This window comes from Toxorhynchites rutilus, chromosome 1, assembly GCF_029784135.1.
Source record: "Toxorhynchites rutilus septentrionalis strain SRP chromosome 1, ASM2978413v1, whole genome shotgun sequence".
NCBI classification, from domain to species: Eukaryota; Metazoa; Arthropoda; class Insecta; order Diptera; family Culicidae; genus Toxorhynchites; species Toxorhynchites rutilus.
Window position 1 is genome coordinate 56,286,935 of NC_073744.1, and position 17,157 is coordinate 56,304,091.

The 17,157-nt window shown below is 38.7% G+C and overlaps 1 protein-coding gene across 13 annotated transcripts in view; it reads left to right on the forward strand.

The window, feature by feature from the left end:
- Positions 1-11,022, forward strand: part of LOC129762197 (afadin) — a 294,629-nt gene extending 283,607 nt beyond the window's left edge. For all 13 annotated transcript variants that reach the window (XM_055760233.1, XM_055760231.1, XM_055760229.1 and 10 more), the window contains 3 exons: positions 8-2,372; positions 9,068-9,186; positions 9,264-11,022. In XM_055760233.1, coding sequence (XP_055616208.1) covers positions 8-2,372; positions 9,068-9,186; positions 9,264-9,444 — 2,665 coding nt within the window. In that variant the 3' untranslated portion in view covers positions 9,445-11,022. The remainder of the gene's footprint in view (positions 1-7; positions 2,373-9,067; positions 9,187-9,263) is intronic.
- Positions 11,023-17,157: the final 6,135 nt, after the last annotated feature.

Here is a 17,157-nt window from a genome sequence, read left to right on the forward strand (position 1 = left end):
CTGGTAGACCTCCGATGCCGCTACAAACATCACTCAATTCTCCGGGAGCGTCAATCAGCAGTGGCAACAGCAGCCAGCAGCCTCCAATTTTAAGCCGTCCAGCATCTGCCTATTTTAGTAGCAATAGCAATATGACCCCGAACAATCTGCTGATGACTACGCAGAGCAATTCCTCGATGGCGTACGGAATGACTAACCAACAGCAACAGCACCAACCCATCGGGAGTAATGTATCACATTCGAACTTAGTGGCAGCCTCTTCCGGTAGCAACACCATGAATAACCGAATGCACAAAATGCAACAGCAGCAGCAGCAACAGATGGCTGCGAACAACTTCGCGCGAGATTCGCAGAGTCAGCAAAGTCTTCGACTCAATCAGATGATGGCTCCATCGATGCCAAATATTGCACATTCCTTCCAGCAGCAACAACAGCAACAGCCACCCCATCTACAACAACAACAGCAGCAGCAACAGCAGTCTCATCAACATCTCGGTGGCATATCGGCCAGTCAAAGCATGCAGAATGTCAACATGATCGCTGGCGGCGGTTTCGGGCACCAGAACGGTAACCTGCTGCTGTCCACCCAGATGTATCCCAATGAGCAGCAGCAGCACGCCTCGCTACTTCGCGGCCAGGCGAAGCTAGCAGAGATGAATGAGTTGATCAAGCGGCGCAACCAAATCGTGCCGCCGCAGCAGCGTCCTCAAAACCCAGATTCTTCAATGATGCCATCCCCATCCTTACCGCAGCAGCAGCAGCAGCAGCAGCAGCAACAGTCGCAACAACATTCCAGCTACAGCGGTGCTAGTCCCCATCCAAGTACTCCACTTAGCTCCCACAAGCAGCTGCCCCCATCAACGGCTCCTAAACCGCACAGTCGTTCCGGGGCTTCCGATCAAGATCAACCTCCACTTCCGCCAACCAACACGCATCCGCTGTTCAAAACGGGATCGGGCAGCAACCCACCAATCGGTGCCTATAGCTCCTCGGAAGCACCGAAAGTCGGTTTCTTCCCAAATATGCCAACGCAGTCCAAAAATGTGATCGTCCCGGGTAGCAATCCATGGGAACGCGAAGAAAAAGAGAAGGAAACAGAACTGCGACGCGAGCAGATACGAGCCTGGCGGGATCAGCAAATTATCGAGCTTCAATCTTTACCTCACAGATCACAGCAACAGGAGGATCAGTTGCGCACCCTTATGCTGGAGCGTGACTTCGAGCGCCGTGCCCTGGAGGAAGATCAAGACTACGACAATGAGATTTCTCCGTACGGTAAAGATACGGCAGGGGTTCAGGAAGTGCTGAGGCTCGCACAAACACAAAACACCATTTCGGCACCACTCACCAAAATGAAGCAAGTTGACGTCAAAATGCCGTCCAGTCAAACGTCTGAGACGTCCTCGAACGATGGTCATTCGGTCGCCTCCTCGGTTGCCAGTACCATCGCCAACTATCAACAGCAAGTCGCCTCGGCGAATGCTTCCCTCCAACCGAAAAGTATTCTCAAACATAACAGCACTCCATCCTCTCCCTCGAAGACAACCAACAAGACGGCAAGTTTCGTCCAACACCATGACAAACAGCTCAACCTGAGTGAGATTACCATGAATAACACCAACGCCAACCAGTTGCTGTCGCAGATGGCACTCGATATGGGCCAGCTGAATTTAAACGAGCGCGTCGATGAGGATCTACCTGAACAGCATCAATCGACTGCCAATGGCTACCTCCATGAAACGGCCCCGCCTCCACCGCCCCCGGAGCGCAACAGCTCTTACGTGATTATGTCCCAACAGCAACAGAAACTTCGTGGTAGTGCTACCAAGCTAACATTCAACAACAATATAATCTCCTCAGACCACCATCAACAGCAACAGCAGCAGCAGCATCAGCAACAGCAACAACAACAACAACAACAACAACAACAACAACAACAACAACAGCAGTTGCTTCAACAGCAAAGTCTCATCAATAACAACAACAACAATAACGTGCCGGGTAGATACGGCAACAATCTTCTCACAACAGCCCCTACCTCAACGACTATGACCTCTACACTAGGAATGGCCGCATCGAGCAGTACCACCATCAGTAGCGGTAGTGGCAGTGGCCCGAGTGGCAACAACAACAACAACAACAACAATAATTTCATGGCTTACGGTGGGGCCTTCAGGGACAACAAGCGGGTTTCGTTCCACGATGAGGATGCGATAGCGGCGGCTAATATGATGAACAATAACAGCAACAGTGCGATCCCCATGAACGGGAACTACAATAGCAGCTACACCGAAGCCGGACACCTGATCGGTAGCGAGCGTGTGAACGAGCAGAGCGAACTGGGGACGATCATGGAGCAGCCGGATCCGGACGTAAGTATGGTTTCAAAAGGTATTTCGATGGTGAATTTGAAATGTGTTCATAGTACGAAGCAGGGATCGAAATTTTCGAAGACGAAACGTAAAAATGAACTCTTCTCTCGGTCGCTTCGCTTCGAGCAGGACTACTTCCACAAACGTTCTCCTCTCTCTTGTCACTGAGTAACAACGGACGCATTCATCGTCAACATGACTCTTTCATCAGTCATCCTCGCTCTTAACGCTCGACAGTTCATTTCTAGTTGAAGCGAAAAGTCGTTCTAATAGCGAATTCGAGAAACTGAGTCAGTGCCACACTGACTCTGTAATAAAAAAACGTTTTCAGTTTCACGAATGCGTTGGTTAGTTGGTGTGTGTTATATAGTCTGATTTGTTTATATTTGCGACGACAAATGTACAGTGTCGACGTCTGGTGGCGATATTAGTGCTTCTGAGGTAAATTATTCTCTATCAGATAAGAAGGGCCAAGTGCAGTGTAAAAATATAAAAGTTTGAATGACATTTTTTACTTCATATTGTTTGATTACCTAACACATGTAGTCCTGACACTCACTTAACCATTTGTCGATGCATTTCCTGTTTGTTCCACAAATAATTACTATCATAATATAAAATCATCGTTAGACACAGTTTTCGTTCAATGTTTCTGCGATATCGGAAAAAACCCTCTTATTTCATCACATAAAATAAATATTCGATACGTTAAAGTAAATTTTCATTCATAATTTTTATTTTGAGAGCATGTTTATTCCTCCTGAATATCCATAATAATTTTCGCCTCCCAATGAAAGCACACGGAGCTTAATGCCGTCTACACGACTATACTCTTCAAAATCAGAATCCGAATTGGATTACGATTCCAATAATACAAAAGCAAGAGTAGTAGCTTCTCCATTTTCATAGTCTTCATTTCTAGATTTTCCAAAACAATACTCGGAACTTGACAGTTCAGTATAGTTGTATTGGTGAACCCGAGTGCTAACCCGTGAAGCATCTCAGTGCGAAACTAGCAGCTTTCGGTGCGAACTAGTGCGACACTGAGTGCGCAACTGAGTGAATAAAAAAACGTTTTGACAGCATTTAGTGCGGCACTGGGGTTGAAACTCTTGAAACTGAACAAAAACGAATTCGCTATAATTGTCAGGACTCTCTATTCAACCTGACTTCACTCCACCCAGGGTTGCCAACTATAAGTTTTAAAAATCAGGAAGAATGAAAATAAAAATCAGGATAAATCAGGATAGCTAATAATGGGTTGTCCAAAAAGTTAATGTCGATTTTTAGGAAACATAATTTTCAATCAAAGCATTATAATTTAATTTTATATCTATAGTTCTGTTTCACAATCTTCCGCCATCTTCCACATAGCTTAAATATTGTATCCTCCCATAAACTGGTTGTTTCCTCGTCGAAAACTGCTGCGAGCCATACATGTGAGAAACAGGTTGCTTGGTAGTAGCTCATAATACAGAATCCATTCCAAATCCCACCAGAAACAGAGTATACCTTTCTTCGGGCGAAGACCGGATATGTAAAAGAATTAATAAGCATGGTATAAATCCTCGCATAAGCGGAAATGCTAGAGTTTCGCCTAATCTTTTGATCGTTTATATTTTTCCAAAAAAACTACATCATCACAACAGTCAAATGCAGAGAAATCAATATTCAAATTTTCACTGAATTCATCGTCCATACTTTGGAATGAATCTTTACTCAACAAATGAGGAAAACATATAAGCAGTGGATCAGCTTGTTGAATTTTTCCTAATTTTTATGATATTTAGTACGGTTATAGATATATTTACCATGGCCCATCGTCGAAGTTGATTCTACTTTGAATCAGACAAACAAATTACATATAAATTCTTTTTATATTGACCGTGGATTTAAAAAAAAATCCTTTGAGTAATTTCACACTCTGAAACGTATACAGAGGGGATACATCTACATACACACTATCCTCAATAAAGCTTGTTGTAATTTCATAAATTCGTCAGACAATCTGGCTTCATGAAATTTTCTAGCACTGTTTTGGAAAGCCACGAAATAATTGAGAGTAGAGATAAAAAAATAAGTCCAGCTTTACGTCTGGAGAATTTAACTTAATGTAAGATATATACAAGTGCGGACCGGAGAACTATCATGATAGAAAACTTTGACATGGAAACCAGTATATTTATTACGAATAATGTAAAGAGTATAAAAATCAGGAAAAATCAGGATCATTTCAGAAAAATCAGGATATATTGAGTGTTCGTCAGGATATCAGGGAGCGTACTAAAAAGTCTGGGAAATCCTGAAAAATCGGGAAGGTTGGCATCTCTGACTCCACCACTACTACTCCACCCCAACATATGCCTCGTCGCCCGCGTAAACAATTTTTTTAACGTCCATTAAAAGTGAAACAAAAACTTGATTTCTGATGCTGAAAAGTTGTTACACCAATAATGGCTAGCTCCAATATTTACCCACCGGGAACACATCCACATTTTTCAAATGAAAGAGGAAATTGAGTTCTGCCTGGGAGTGGGGGTCATTTCATTACGCCGTGAAGTTCATTTGATGGTGAAAAATGAATTGAACACGGTCCATCGTAGAGCAGATGGCAACTTCAACTGCTGGTAGAAGTAAAAACTGGGATCCAAACTAATACGAAGGCCGATGGTTCCATACTCTCCTGACTATCCTCAGTTGATGAGTTTTCACGGTTCACATATTTGCAGACGATTGGCTTAAGGGGGGGTCCCTGTCTGGAAGGTCGAAAAATAATGAATTTTCGTTATTTTTTTCCGGATGCAAGGAATAAATTTAAGTGTTCGGAAATTTTGGTTATTGTTTAACACTAGAACTACCGACATTTGTTATGTACCTATTTCTACCAAACTGGTCATTTTGACCGGTGTGATGTTTAATTACCGAAATATAAAATTTTGATTTTTTTACAGGGAATAAAATATATTGCATTCTAATATTGCATGTACGTAATAAATACATCTACTTGCATAAAATATAGTATTTTAGCATGTATTTTTATTTAGATATACACTCGACAATAAAGTTAGAAAAACAGAGTGCAAAGTGATTTTTGAAATGCTGTAACTTTGTGAAAAATCATCGTATGAAGTTGGGATGCATATCATTTTGAAGCTTAAAGCTTCATGTTTTGGAATATGCTATGAGCATATTTTTATCTGGGTGTATACAGATATAGTTGGCAAAAATATCTGGAAGCAATAAAAAATCGATTTCTTTCTGTTTTTTCAAACTTTGTGTAGACTAACACATTTTTTTGTTAAACAGCTCAATATCAAATCCAATTGATCTTATTAAACAGCTTTCATTTGATTCATAAAACGTTCTTGTAGTTCTAATGGAAAGTTTCCCCTTCATATTTGATGATAAATAATTCAGTAAATAATTATCGCACCGCAAACGGATATGTAGTTGTGAAAACTCCTACAAATTTTGTATGAAGTTAATTTGTTGCATTAACGAAAAACAATAATTTGAATTTGTTGCATCGATTTTAAAAAAGTTACAAAATTACGTTTCTTATGGTGTTTTAGAAAATATTCTGTAATTTTGCAAATATTGCAATAAATTTTAATATTAACAGGTAAATTTTTAGCATAGTGTCTCCCCTAAACCTCTGTGAACATTTCATATTGATACGTTCAACCGTTTTTTCTAGCCGATCGATTAAATTTTGGAGTAAATTAGAGCAACACTTCATCGCACACTGTACCAAAATTACAAAATGCTATGGGCACCCTCGAAATGAGAGTGTAGATTTTTGAATATTTTTTTTTGTTTTAGATGACAATAGTATCTCGACGTTTCATGCAATTATAAGCTATTTTAAATCAAAATTATTTTTTTTGAAAACTCCGATTTTTTCAATCTTCAAAAATCACAGTTTTGACCCCAATGTACTTATAAGAGCCACTTAAATTTCACCTTAATGTTGAAAGGTAATATTTTAATAAATGTAAAAAATATTTTTTTTCAAACTGTATATAATCGAGTCCAAAACTGTATATAATCGAATAACATGTAATCGAGTCCGACCTGTATTGCGTTTTGACGTAGAACTACGTCTTTCAGGAAGGGTGCCAAATCAGAAAAAAGATCACGTTTTTATGAAATAAAGTTAACGTTAATAACTATTTTCACTGTCAACGAATTCTCATGATTTGCATGCCAATTGAATCGAAAATTCTGTAAGATTTGTTTGATATGCTACACATAACAATTCGCTAATCTCTAAACGGTTTAAAATAATGAAAACTGGAAGAATTTCCTTCCCATATATTTGTTCTGCCGATTTGGGTGCTAACCCTACACGTATTTCGAATACTCATAACTCGAACATTTCTTAACAGATCGAAAAGATGTTTGCATCAATTGACAGTGAATATTTCTCCGCGTCTATCACAATTAATTAAATGTCATTTTCCATGAGATGAACAATTGAATAAATGTAAAATGTCACGCGTTATCTGAACGCCCTAAGTGTCAAGTTTTCATTGGCCCGATTTACGGTTTCCCCAACACAGACTTCTAAATCGATGTACCTGTGGAAATCCTATTTGCAAATATACATGCAAGTCGGGGGTATTTTTGTTCCCACGATCTGTGTTTCCCTAGAACAGACTTCAAAATCAATGTGCCTGAGGGAATCCGCTTTGCTAATACAGGGGTATTCTTTGGTGTTGAGTACTTTTGTCCTCGCTTGTCGTTGTGAAGACCGGAATATGTTTCCCTTAAACGTACTTTTAAACTGATAAGCCTGGGAAAATCGTCATTTCAGATACTAGAAGTGAATGGACTTTCGCGGTTCGAGAACTACGTAAACATGAGATGTGTAATAATTTCAGAGGGAAATGTAAAATGCAATGATCGTTTGACAATTCTTCCGTTCATATATTTTGGTAGTTCTAGGCATCATATCAAACGTAAAAGGACGTTCATCAAATTTACTTGTAACGAAGAGCACAATCTATTACAAAAATTTCGATGCATTCTGAAATTATACTCGATGTGATAAACAAGTGGATTGCATAATATAATTGCGCAGTTCTACGTCGAAAATATGCGGTCGTGTCCTAGATACAACCCCTTACAATTTTTCAATTGATGTCCTTAGCGTGAAGGGGTTATTAGGAAGTTTCTTTCCAGTCTCAAAACGACTAGTTCACCGTGGTCTCCTCCAGGATCCATATGTCTAGGTAGCGTTGATCCGGTAAACGTGCCATCTATCATACGGGAGAACCCTTCTCCGAGGTCCCCCAGGAAGAAGGGATGGAAACCCGTTAAGAAATTTTGGACTGTTGGAAATCATGTTTTTGCTGATGTCTAGCGGCATGTGAAGTGATACGACAATTGTCACGTCACCATCACGCAATTCTTCCCCTCTACTCGTATCGGATGCCATTAGAGGTTCATTTTACAGTAAGTGACAGAATGAACTGCATGTGACCAGGTGTTCATTCTACTGGTTAAGTCAGATCAGAAATGCCACATTCGCAGCTTATCCTGCAATTCTACATTACAGTTTTTGTCAAAAACGTTTATTTCTGCTGCAGACATCGCAGATAAAAAATATTTTGAAAATTGAAATTCATTTTTCTAAAAAAAGGATTTTTTTTAATTCTGGGAATAATATATATGAATACCTATTACAATTTCCAACAGATCACCCAGGATCATCGGGAGATAGGGAAAGAGTTTTTCCAACAACTACTTTTTCATGTTTCCTTTAAAAATTACTAATCATGTTTAACTTATAACATTTTTATGTGTTTCTTTTCTCTATCAAGAACATGTCAAACGCAAGAATTTACACACAAAAATGTTATGAGTAAAAAGATATTTTTTTTCAGAAGTCTCCATACATAAATGCCAGTATACTAGAAACTATAAAAGATAGAAAGCTGTTGTCTTCGACAAAAGTGCATATTTTAATAAGATCTAAAACTTTGACGAATACGCTATATCGCTATCTTGAATTTAATCAAAATTAGGATTTGTTGTAATTTTTTCAAAGAAACATGAAACAGTTGCTATTAGAAAAACTTTTTTTTTCTGTAAAAGTGCCCATCTTCTGATGTTTGGGTGACTTGTTGGAAACTGTAAGGGCTATTCATATAATTTTTTGAGAATTTAAAAAAATATGTTTGCAAGAAAAATGAATTTAAATTTTTAAAATATTTTTTTTTCAGTCTAAACATTTTTTGCTATCTTCTATGGAAATTTGAACAATTTCCTACATTTTATCCTTTCACTTTTGTAGATAATATAGGTTTAGAGTTATATTTTTTTATAGAAAAGGAAGAAGAAAAATTTGACCTTTTTCAAAAAGTAGTCTAATCCTTTTTTTGAGATTTCAAGTATGCAAAATTGCTTAAATGACCGATGTATTTACACCCACAACGTTTCAACGTTTCACAAGGTTTTTCATCTACTTTGAACTTCTTCTTCTTTCTAGTAAACTGTTTAATTGATGGTTCACTTCATAAAACAGCATGTTAAATGTTTAATCACATCAGCAAAATGAAAAGACTAAATTGCCTGGCAGTGCTGCCTCGTGCCATAAAACCATTGCTTCATACACCCGCCACTATGGCGCCATTGTCGTCCCATTCTCTAAATTCAGCTATAATCTTACATTATCCTTTTTCACCCCCTAGCGCTTCATTGACGAAACGATGCCAGCTATGCTGCACACTCCAACGAGTCCGGAGACGGAAAGCTGGAACGTGCAGGTTCAGGCTACCCCAGGCGTGATCGGAGCCCAGGAAGTGTATCGGTAAATTTCACCCACGAATAATTCCTCTCTTTCCCTCTAGTTTCCACTCAATGTCATACTGTTGTAATCTCTCGCAGAGATCCACGAACGCGCCGTTTGGCCGAACAGCAGCAGAGGCAGAAAACCGAACCGGTTCCGGAGAAGTTGTCCTTCAAGGAGAAGATGAAAATGTTCGCGCTGGAATCGGGCGAAAATAACACACCGAAGGATAAACTGAAAATTTCCCGCGCTCAGCGAGACATTGACGCAGTGCACTGACGAATGACAACAACAACGGGAAGCGTTGATACATTTCCATCCAGGCTGGTGCGAAACGAATCGGTATTAAGACGGTAGTATTAGAATGCGAACGCTGTTTCTCGTATTTTTTTTAGTAATTGGGGAAACAACAGGAAATGAAAAGTTGATTTTAGCCGTTTTCACGATGACTATAACAGGGGTTGATAAAAAAAGTTTATGATTTGTGTATAGATTTAGATAAATCAAGAACACGGATTTGAGATATGCTAGGGAATACTATTAGCAGATTTTTGTTGTTACTTTTTTAATAGTGTATAAATCGAAGTTGATTTATTATGGTCTATTTTGCAAAAAAAAGAAGATCAGCTCGGCAACAAATATTACATTATGGTAATGTAATATAAGCTAGAAATTTCAGTAACGTATGGAAACCGATCCTCAATTGTGCTTTCTAGTACTGAAACAAGAGAATGATAACGAAACTAGTGGAACCCATTGGACCAAAAAGAACATTACTCCTTTTTATACCATTTACAGGACGTGTATGTGCTTAGTAAAATGTATAACATACACATGTAAGGAACGAAGATAGAGCAAATGAACTGTGGTAATGAGCGGAACAAATTCAAACGAACGAAACTAGGGCCCTTTTTCTATTATCAAATGTTGAAACGATTCGTATCGAAGTCCTATATTTGAATAGAGTGTTAGCTATTTTTTACTGAAACTATTCAACAACAAGTGACCTATGATAGAATACACAAACAAACATGGGAATTTTTCATTATCCCACTTCCTCTCCTCAAGCACTGCTATCAGAGGCGTTTGTTTGGAGAGGAAGTTTGGTCAATTTTGCCTCTACATATAAATATAAACAAAAAAACACAATGAAGAAATGCAAGTACTAACCTACTCAAAAAGTGTCACCTTATAAATATGATAGATGTATACTTTCGTTAAATGCAAAGATTTAAACAAAATGTTATAGTTCTCCGATTCTGCATTTTAAACATTGAAGTATTTGATAAGCATCTATTCAAACATATAAAATGCGTACATAGGCGGACAGTGTTGACAAACTCTAGTAATTTTGTATTAAATTGAAGAATAACATTACAAGCAACAAATGATGTTTAGAGACAGCGATTTTATTTGTTATAAATTTTTAATGTATTTCTAAATCTTATTTTTTAATATATATATAAAAAATATACGAGTCCAATAGCAGGAAGAATATAGCGATTTTAAACAAAGCCAACCCCACTTCAGAAGAAACACGAACGAATGTCACATGTCACGTTTACGACACTAGGTTTTTGTAAAGGTACACCACAACCACATAATAACTTAACGCGATTTAAATTATTAAAACAGTCCGGAAAATAGAGACAAAATAAGATTGCACACAAACACACATACAACCTAAGGCTTATCTAAAGATGAACCAGATCAGAACAGCTAGCAAGCAACAAGTATAAATCTCTGATATGAGCGTCGTATATTCATAACTCATAATAGAATTTTAAACTACGGTAATTGCATACAATAACACTAACATTCACTTTAATGAAGAATACATCAGAAATGTAAATGTTAGCCTGCGAGTATTTACGTCTAGAGAAATTCCTTGTTTTGTTAGCAAATAACGATCGGAAGTGAGAAGTGGAATATTTTTAATGCTGTAATGCTAAATCTGCATTTCATATGCGATGAGTTGATGGGGTCTCGGAAGAAATGATTTGGTTTATACGTTGGAAAAAGAGTATGAACCCACAAGCAGGTATATGATTATCATCGGATGTTCTTACAAAAAACCGTGCTAAGAATTGTAAGAAGTTAAAAAACGGAAGGGGTTCGTAGATTATCACTGTATTGTATGCTCGGCTACATGTTCCTCAAGTCGCTGAAACTTACCTGAGAATACTTCAATAGGACTTCCTACCTTCCCGCTTATATTCGTCAGATACCGCCCCTCTCGGTAACCATTAGTTCCGATCGATGAAGTATAGCCTGGCTGAGTAGCGTTTTCATTCTTTTGAAAAATCCAAAAATTGGGTAGATTCGTGGATCGCCTCGAAATATCTGCAGTTTTTTATTTGTAAAAATTCTCAGAAAATATTAACATGAACCTTCACTAAACATGAATAATTTTTCCATAGTTAACCTGAACCCTTCCGATTTTTCTGCGCAAGGATCTTGTTAGAGCTCCTCCTATTTTATACAATATACATTCAAATAATAACCAACCACTAATAAAAACCAATTAAATATGATTGAACGTGATCTGGGTCGATGAGGTGATCCACTGCGGGATTTAGTTCCGTACCTCTGAAATTGGTATAACATTGATGTCGTTTTTTACGCAGTTTTATTTTACGCGGCTCTTTTTACACGGTTTTAAGAATTCACGCGGATTTCGAAATTTACGCGGTTTTTTTACGTGGCACGTATCAACCGCGTAAAAATTCAATATGCTAATTGATGTGACTTTTCACGAAATAAATTTGTATTGTATCATTGATTAGTAGCTGAGAAATGAAAGGTGAAACAGATATCATGATTGTAGCATGCAAGAAAAATAAAGTATAATTAACGTCAATTTCGCTCAAAAGAGTTGTTTGTTTATTTATTACTCGCGGTTTACCCGATTACTCGCGGTGTACTCGAGTTTAGGAGGGTGACATATTTTTAGGAGAAGGATGGGATATAAGGAAATTGTAACTATGTTGATGAACACTCATTTCTTAAATCTATTCGTATATCTATAGTGTATTTACATTTCAACTTATTCTACTATTTATAGCAAGGGGACGAATTACCCGCAAAGGAAGGAAAGGAGGGTATAAGGATGTAGGGACAATCACACACGAAGATCTATAGCTTTAAGGAAAACATATATATGGGACATGTAATCAAGGTCTAACCGAGAGATAATAAATTGAAGCGATCTTTTAGTGGGAGTACGCCTGCCAAAACCTCGAGACTCATGGTATGCGTTGAGGGCATACATCCCAACGCAATACGGAGACAAAGATACTGAATTCGCTCGAGTTTAATGAGGTGTGTTTTGGCAGCTGATTGAAAACAGAAACTGCCATACTCCATCACTGAGAGAATAGTTGTTCGATACAACATAATAAGATCTTCGGGATGGGCTCCCCACCATGTGCCGGTAATTGTACGGAGAAAGTTTATTCTTTGTTGACATTTTTTACTCAGATACCTAATATGGGCCCCCAAGTACATTTGGAGTCGAACCAGACCCCAAGATACTTGAATGACAGCATGAGTGATCGGTTTACCCAAAAGTTGAAGCTTTGGTTTTGCTGGTCTATGCTTCCTAGAAAAAACCACCATCTCTGTTTTCTCCGTGGAGAATTCGATCCCTAGCCCAATGGCCCAGGTTGAAAAATTGTTCAAAGTATCTTGTAAGGGTCCTTGCAGGTCGGATTCGTTTGATCCTACGACAGACACCACTCCATCATCTGCAAGTTGTCTTAGGCTGCAATTTTGTGTAAGGCAATTGTCGATGTCGCTTACATAGAAGTTGTACAAAAGGGGGCTTAAACATGAGCCCTGGGGGAGGCCAATGTAAGAGACCCGACTTACTGCCGAATCTCCGTGAGAAAAGTTCAAATGTTTCTCACAAAGCAAATTATATAACATATTATTCAACAGAGGCGGCAGACCCCGAGAGTGTAATTTGTCCGACAAAACCTCTATTGAAACAGAATCGAAGGCCCCCTTTATGTCCAAAAATACTGAAGCCATTTGTTTTTTTTCGGCGTAAGCCATTTAAATTTCTGAAGAAAGCAACGCAAGACAATCATTCGTCCCCTTGCCCCTGCGGAACCCATATTTTGTATCTGAGAGTAGGCCATTCGTTTCAACCCATCGATCAAGGCGAAACAAGATAATTTTCTCCAACAATTTCCGTATACACGCGGGTTTTCCGGGTTTTTGAATAGATATAACTCGTACTTGTCTCCAATCCTCTGGAACAATATTATTCTCCAGAAACCGATTGAATAAATTCAACAAGCGATGTTTCGCCACATCAGGGAGGTTTTTCAGCAAGTTGAACTTAATTCTATCCGATCCCGGAGCAGAATTGTTACATGAAAGGAGAGCAAGAGAGAATTCTACCATCGAAAACTCGGAATAAAGATCGCACCTACCTTGTGGTATATCTCGAACAATTTTTTGCACAGGAGCGGAATCAGGACAAACCTTCCGTGCAAAATTAAAAATCCATCGATGTGAATATTCTTCGCTTTCATTCGTTGAAGAGCGATTTCTCATGTTTCGAGCCACTTTCCATAATTTTTTCATTGACGTTTCTCGTGACAAATCTCACGAAATTTCGCCAATAAGCACTTTTTTCCCTTTGATTAAGTTTTTAAATTGATCTTCAAGGGCTAAATACGTTTGAAAATTTTCAGGGGTTCCACGTTTCCGAAAAGCTTTAAATGCATTCGATTTTCTACATAAAGTTTGGAACACTGGCTATCCCACCATAGATTGGGAGGCCTTCGACGAATAGTGGAACCTGGGATGGGTTTCGTTTGAGTGCGAACCGCGCTGTCATATATCAAACGAGAAAGGAAGTTATACTCCTCCAATGGAGGTAAACCATCTCTGGAATTGATGGCTAGAGCAATCGCGTCCGCATATTTTTTCCAGTCAATGTGTCTTGTGAGGTCATATGCCATGTTTATAGATTCAGAAGAATTCGACCAAATGGTGATGGAAATTTTGATTAGCAAGTGATCACTACCGTTGGGGTTCTGGATTACATTCCACTTGCAATCTAACGATAGTCAATTCGAGCAGAGCGAGAGGTCAAGAGCACTTGGGTTAGCAGGAGGTTTAGGTACACGTGTTGTTTCCCCAGTGTTCAAAACGGTCATATTGAAGCTGTTACAAAGGTCATATATCAACAATGAACGATTGTCGTCGTACTGTTCCCCCCAGGCAGTTCCGAATGTTTCGTTATGGTATATAGCAAATGTATTCTTTTGGAAGAATTCTTTGTCACAACATACCATGTCCCACTGTCGGTTCATGTGAGCTTTGGTAAAACTCAGACGTCTTCTGATGTGAGATGGTGTATAATGAGAAACTTTTACCTTCTAAATCCTCTTTATGTGAGGATTTTTTACCAAAACTTGACGAATTGTCACCCGAGTAACATTTAAATTGAAATATTGCTTTCCCGCTTATCCCTGTCAGATAGCTTCGATTTACGTGGAGCTCTCTCCTTACCGTATCTGAACATTCGTCAAATAATTGAGCAATACTTGATGGAATCGTCCAATCCGACGAGAAATTTCTCTGATACCAACAAGGAAAAGGAAAAATGTAACTGGTCTTATAGAAACTTGACATTTGAAAAATACAAAACCTTTGGTTTACGCTCAGCGCTTGCACAAACACACATATGAAAATCATGCAGTGTATGGTAGTCACCAATACCAACAGACTAGAATATAAGTCGAAGCATTGTTTATTAATAATGGCACAAAGCAGCAAGATCATCACCTGATCTTATAGAAGTTGGACAGAGTGTAATAGAGTGAACAATTTGCTTACGTAATGAACAGGGCTGTATTGTCAAACAGAATTTTCCGTTTTCTCCAGATAACTTCGTATGAACTAGAGTTAAATTGAGGGTTTAACCCTTTAACGGGTACTGGGAAATATATTGCCACCAACAATAATATTCTTTTCGCTGCACTTGGAATATTCAGCCCTACAGAATAGGGCGGATTTCCAGTTCGTTCGAAACCGTTATTCCGTTCGAGTTATAATTTTGCATTCCTTATATCGAAGGTTTTGCTCATTTAGTGTTCGAAGAGAAACAGATCGAACGAAATGCAAAAACTACTCGAACGGAATACAGAATGGAATTTTATCAACTCGTTAGAAATATTTCGAATCGATCGAAATACAGAATACGGATGATTATTTCAATATTTTACTTAGCCGAAATTTTCTTAATGTATCTGGCAATACTCCAATTTTTTTTGGGCTGCTAAAAATGTACGATATTAATTTGGGAGTCATTTGTATGTATCAAGACCACGATTTTAAAGCGCCGGCAGAAAATTCTGTTTAAATTCGTTGAAAATGCAACAAGTTTAAAAGTTTTTCACTGTAAACGTACTATTTAGGATCTACTGTGTAAGGCCATGTTGTTTGCGTCTTGAATGAACCCTCTTCACTACAACCCTGGAGTCAATCAGCTGCTGTCTGGTGCGGACAATAACCCGTGCGCAACAGTAATATTCGACCAAACAGCAACATCAAACAAAGCACTATAGTAAGTGTAAAAGGGACTTGTACGTGAAACAGTACATCTCGCTCCCGCTGCAGGATTTCGGAACAGACATCAAAGCAGAGGGCGAAATTCACCACAGCCGAAGTTAATTCGGTTAGAGCTGCGGATGGGAAAAATGCTGATCTGCGGAGCAGATCATTCCAACTTGGTCCGCCGCGGAGTATTCATTTTATATGGAGAAGATTGTGCCAGATTATCTGTTATATTTGTGACCTGTAAAATAAAATGTAATAAATGTAAAATGGATTATTGTTAAATGTAATGTACGAGTGTAATGTAGAATATTGAATATTGTGAACCTGAAAATGTATTGTTAGTAATGTGACATGTAATAAACTGTTGGTCACTATCCGGTGTAGTTCATATTCGTCCGCCGTCGTCACTTGCTGCAGTGGAGAAAATTTATCAATGGAAGGTTGGTGCGCCGTCGGCATTATTTTCATTGACGTAAAATGCATTTCGGATCATGGTTCTACGTGGAGTCGTTCGTTCGAGCGTTGTTGAAACATAGTGGTGTTGGCACCTTCTGGTAGGCTATCGAAGACGCCAGGTAGCCAACACATGTAGTTTTTTCAATAAAATAAATGGTGTATTTGGTGAAAAATTCAAATTTTTATTTTTTCCTTTGAAACTCTAAATGAAAAACTATGAATGGGTTATACCTTAGCAAAACGAATTCCGAAGTGTAAAAATACATGGGGGTATAAATGTATTGCCGACTTGAATGTACCTGCAATGCCGATTTTCCCAACTTCTTTCGGAATTTCGGAATCTGTATTGGGAAAACACATTCCGGTTTGCAAAAATGCAAGAGAGTACAATACTACCCGTAGTTTTCATCTATTTTGCGATGCCAATTTCCCCAGGCTTCATGATTTTGAAGACTGTGTTACGGAAATATTCCAATTTGCAGAAACGCAAGCGAGTACATAAGTCCCCTCAGCTTGGATCTATTTTGCAATGCCGATTTCCTCAGGATTCATGGTTTTGAAATCTGTGTTAGGGAAACATCCAACCATTCTCCGGCGTAACGCTTTCGTTTTCGAAACTTTGAACTTACACCCCAGTATAGAAATGAAAGACGTAGTCCTACGTCAAAAGCAGGGTTTTTCGCTGCACTAGAAATATTGTGAATCGCTGAAATAATCGCTATCACTGCACTAGAAATATTGTATTGATTTTGCATAACTAAAGGCACATTCTTTGTGTGGACACCGACTGGACAACATCGTTGCTGGACGAGCTGGACGGCGAGGGATCGAGTGCCTTTCTCAAGGCAAGAGGGCGGCGGTGGTAGCGCTGGAGTAGAGTAATAGAGTAGAGTAGAGTTTTCAAAGGGCATTTCTCAAGGCTAGAGACGAATGAACTGCAAAAGTTTAAAGTCTCTATAA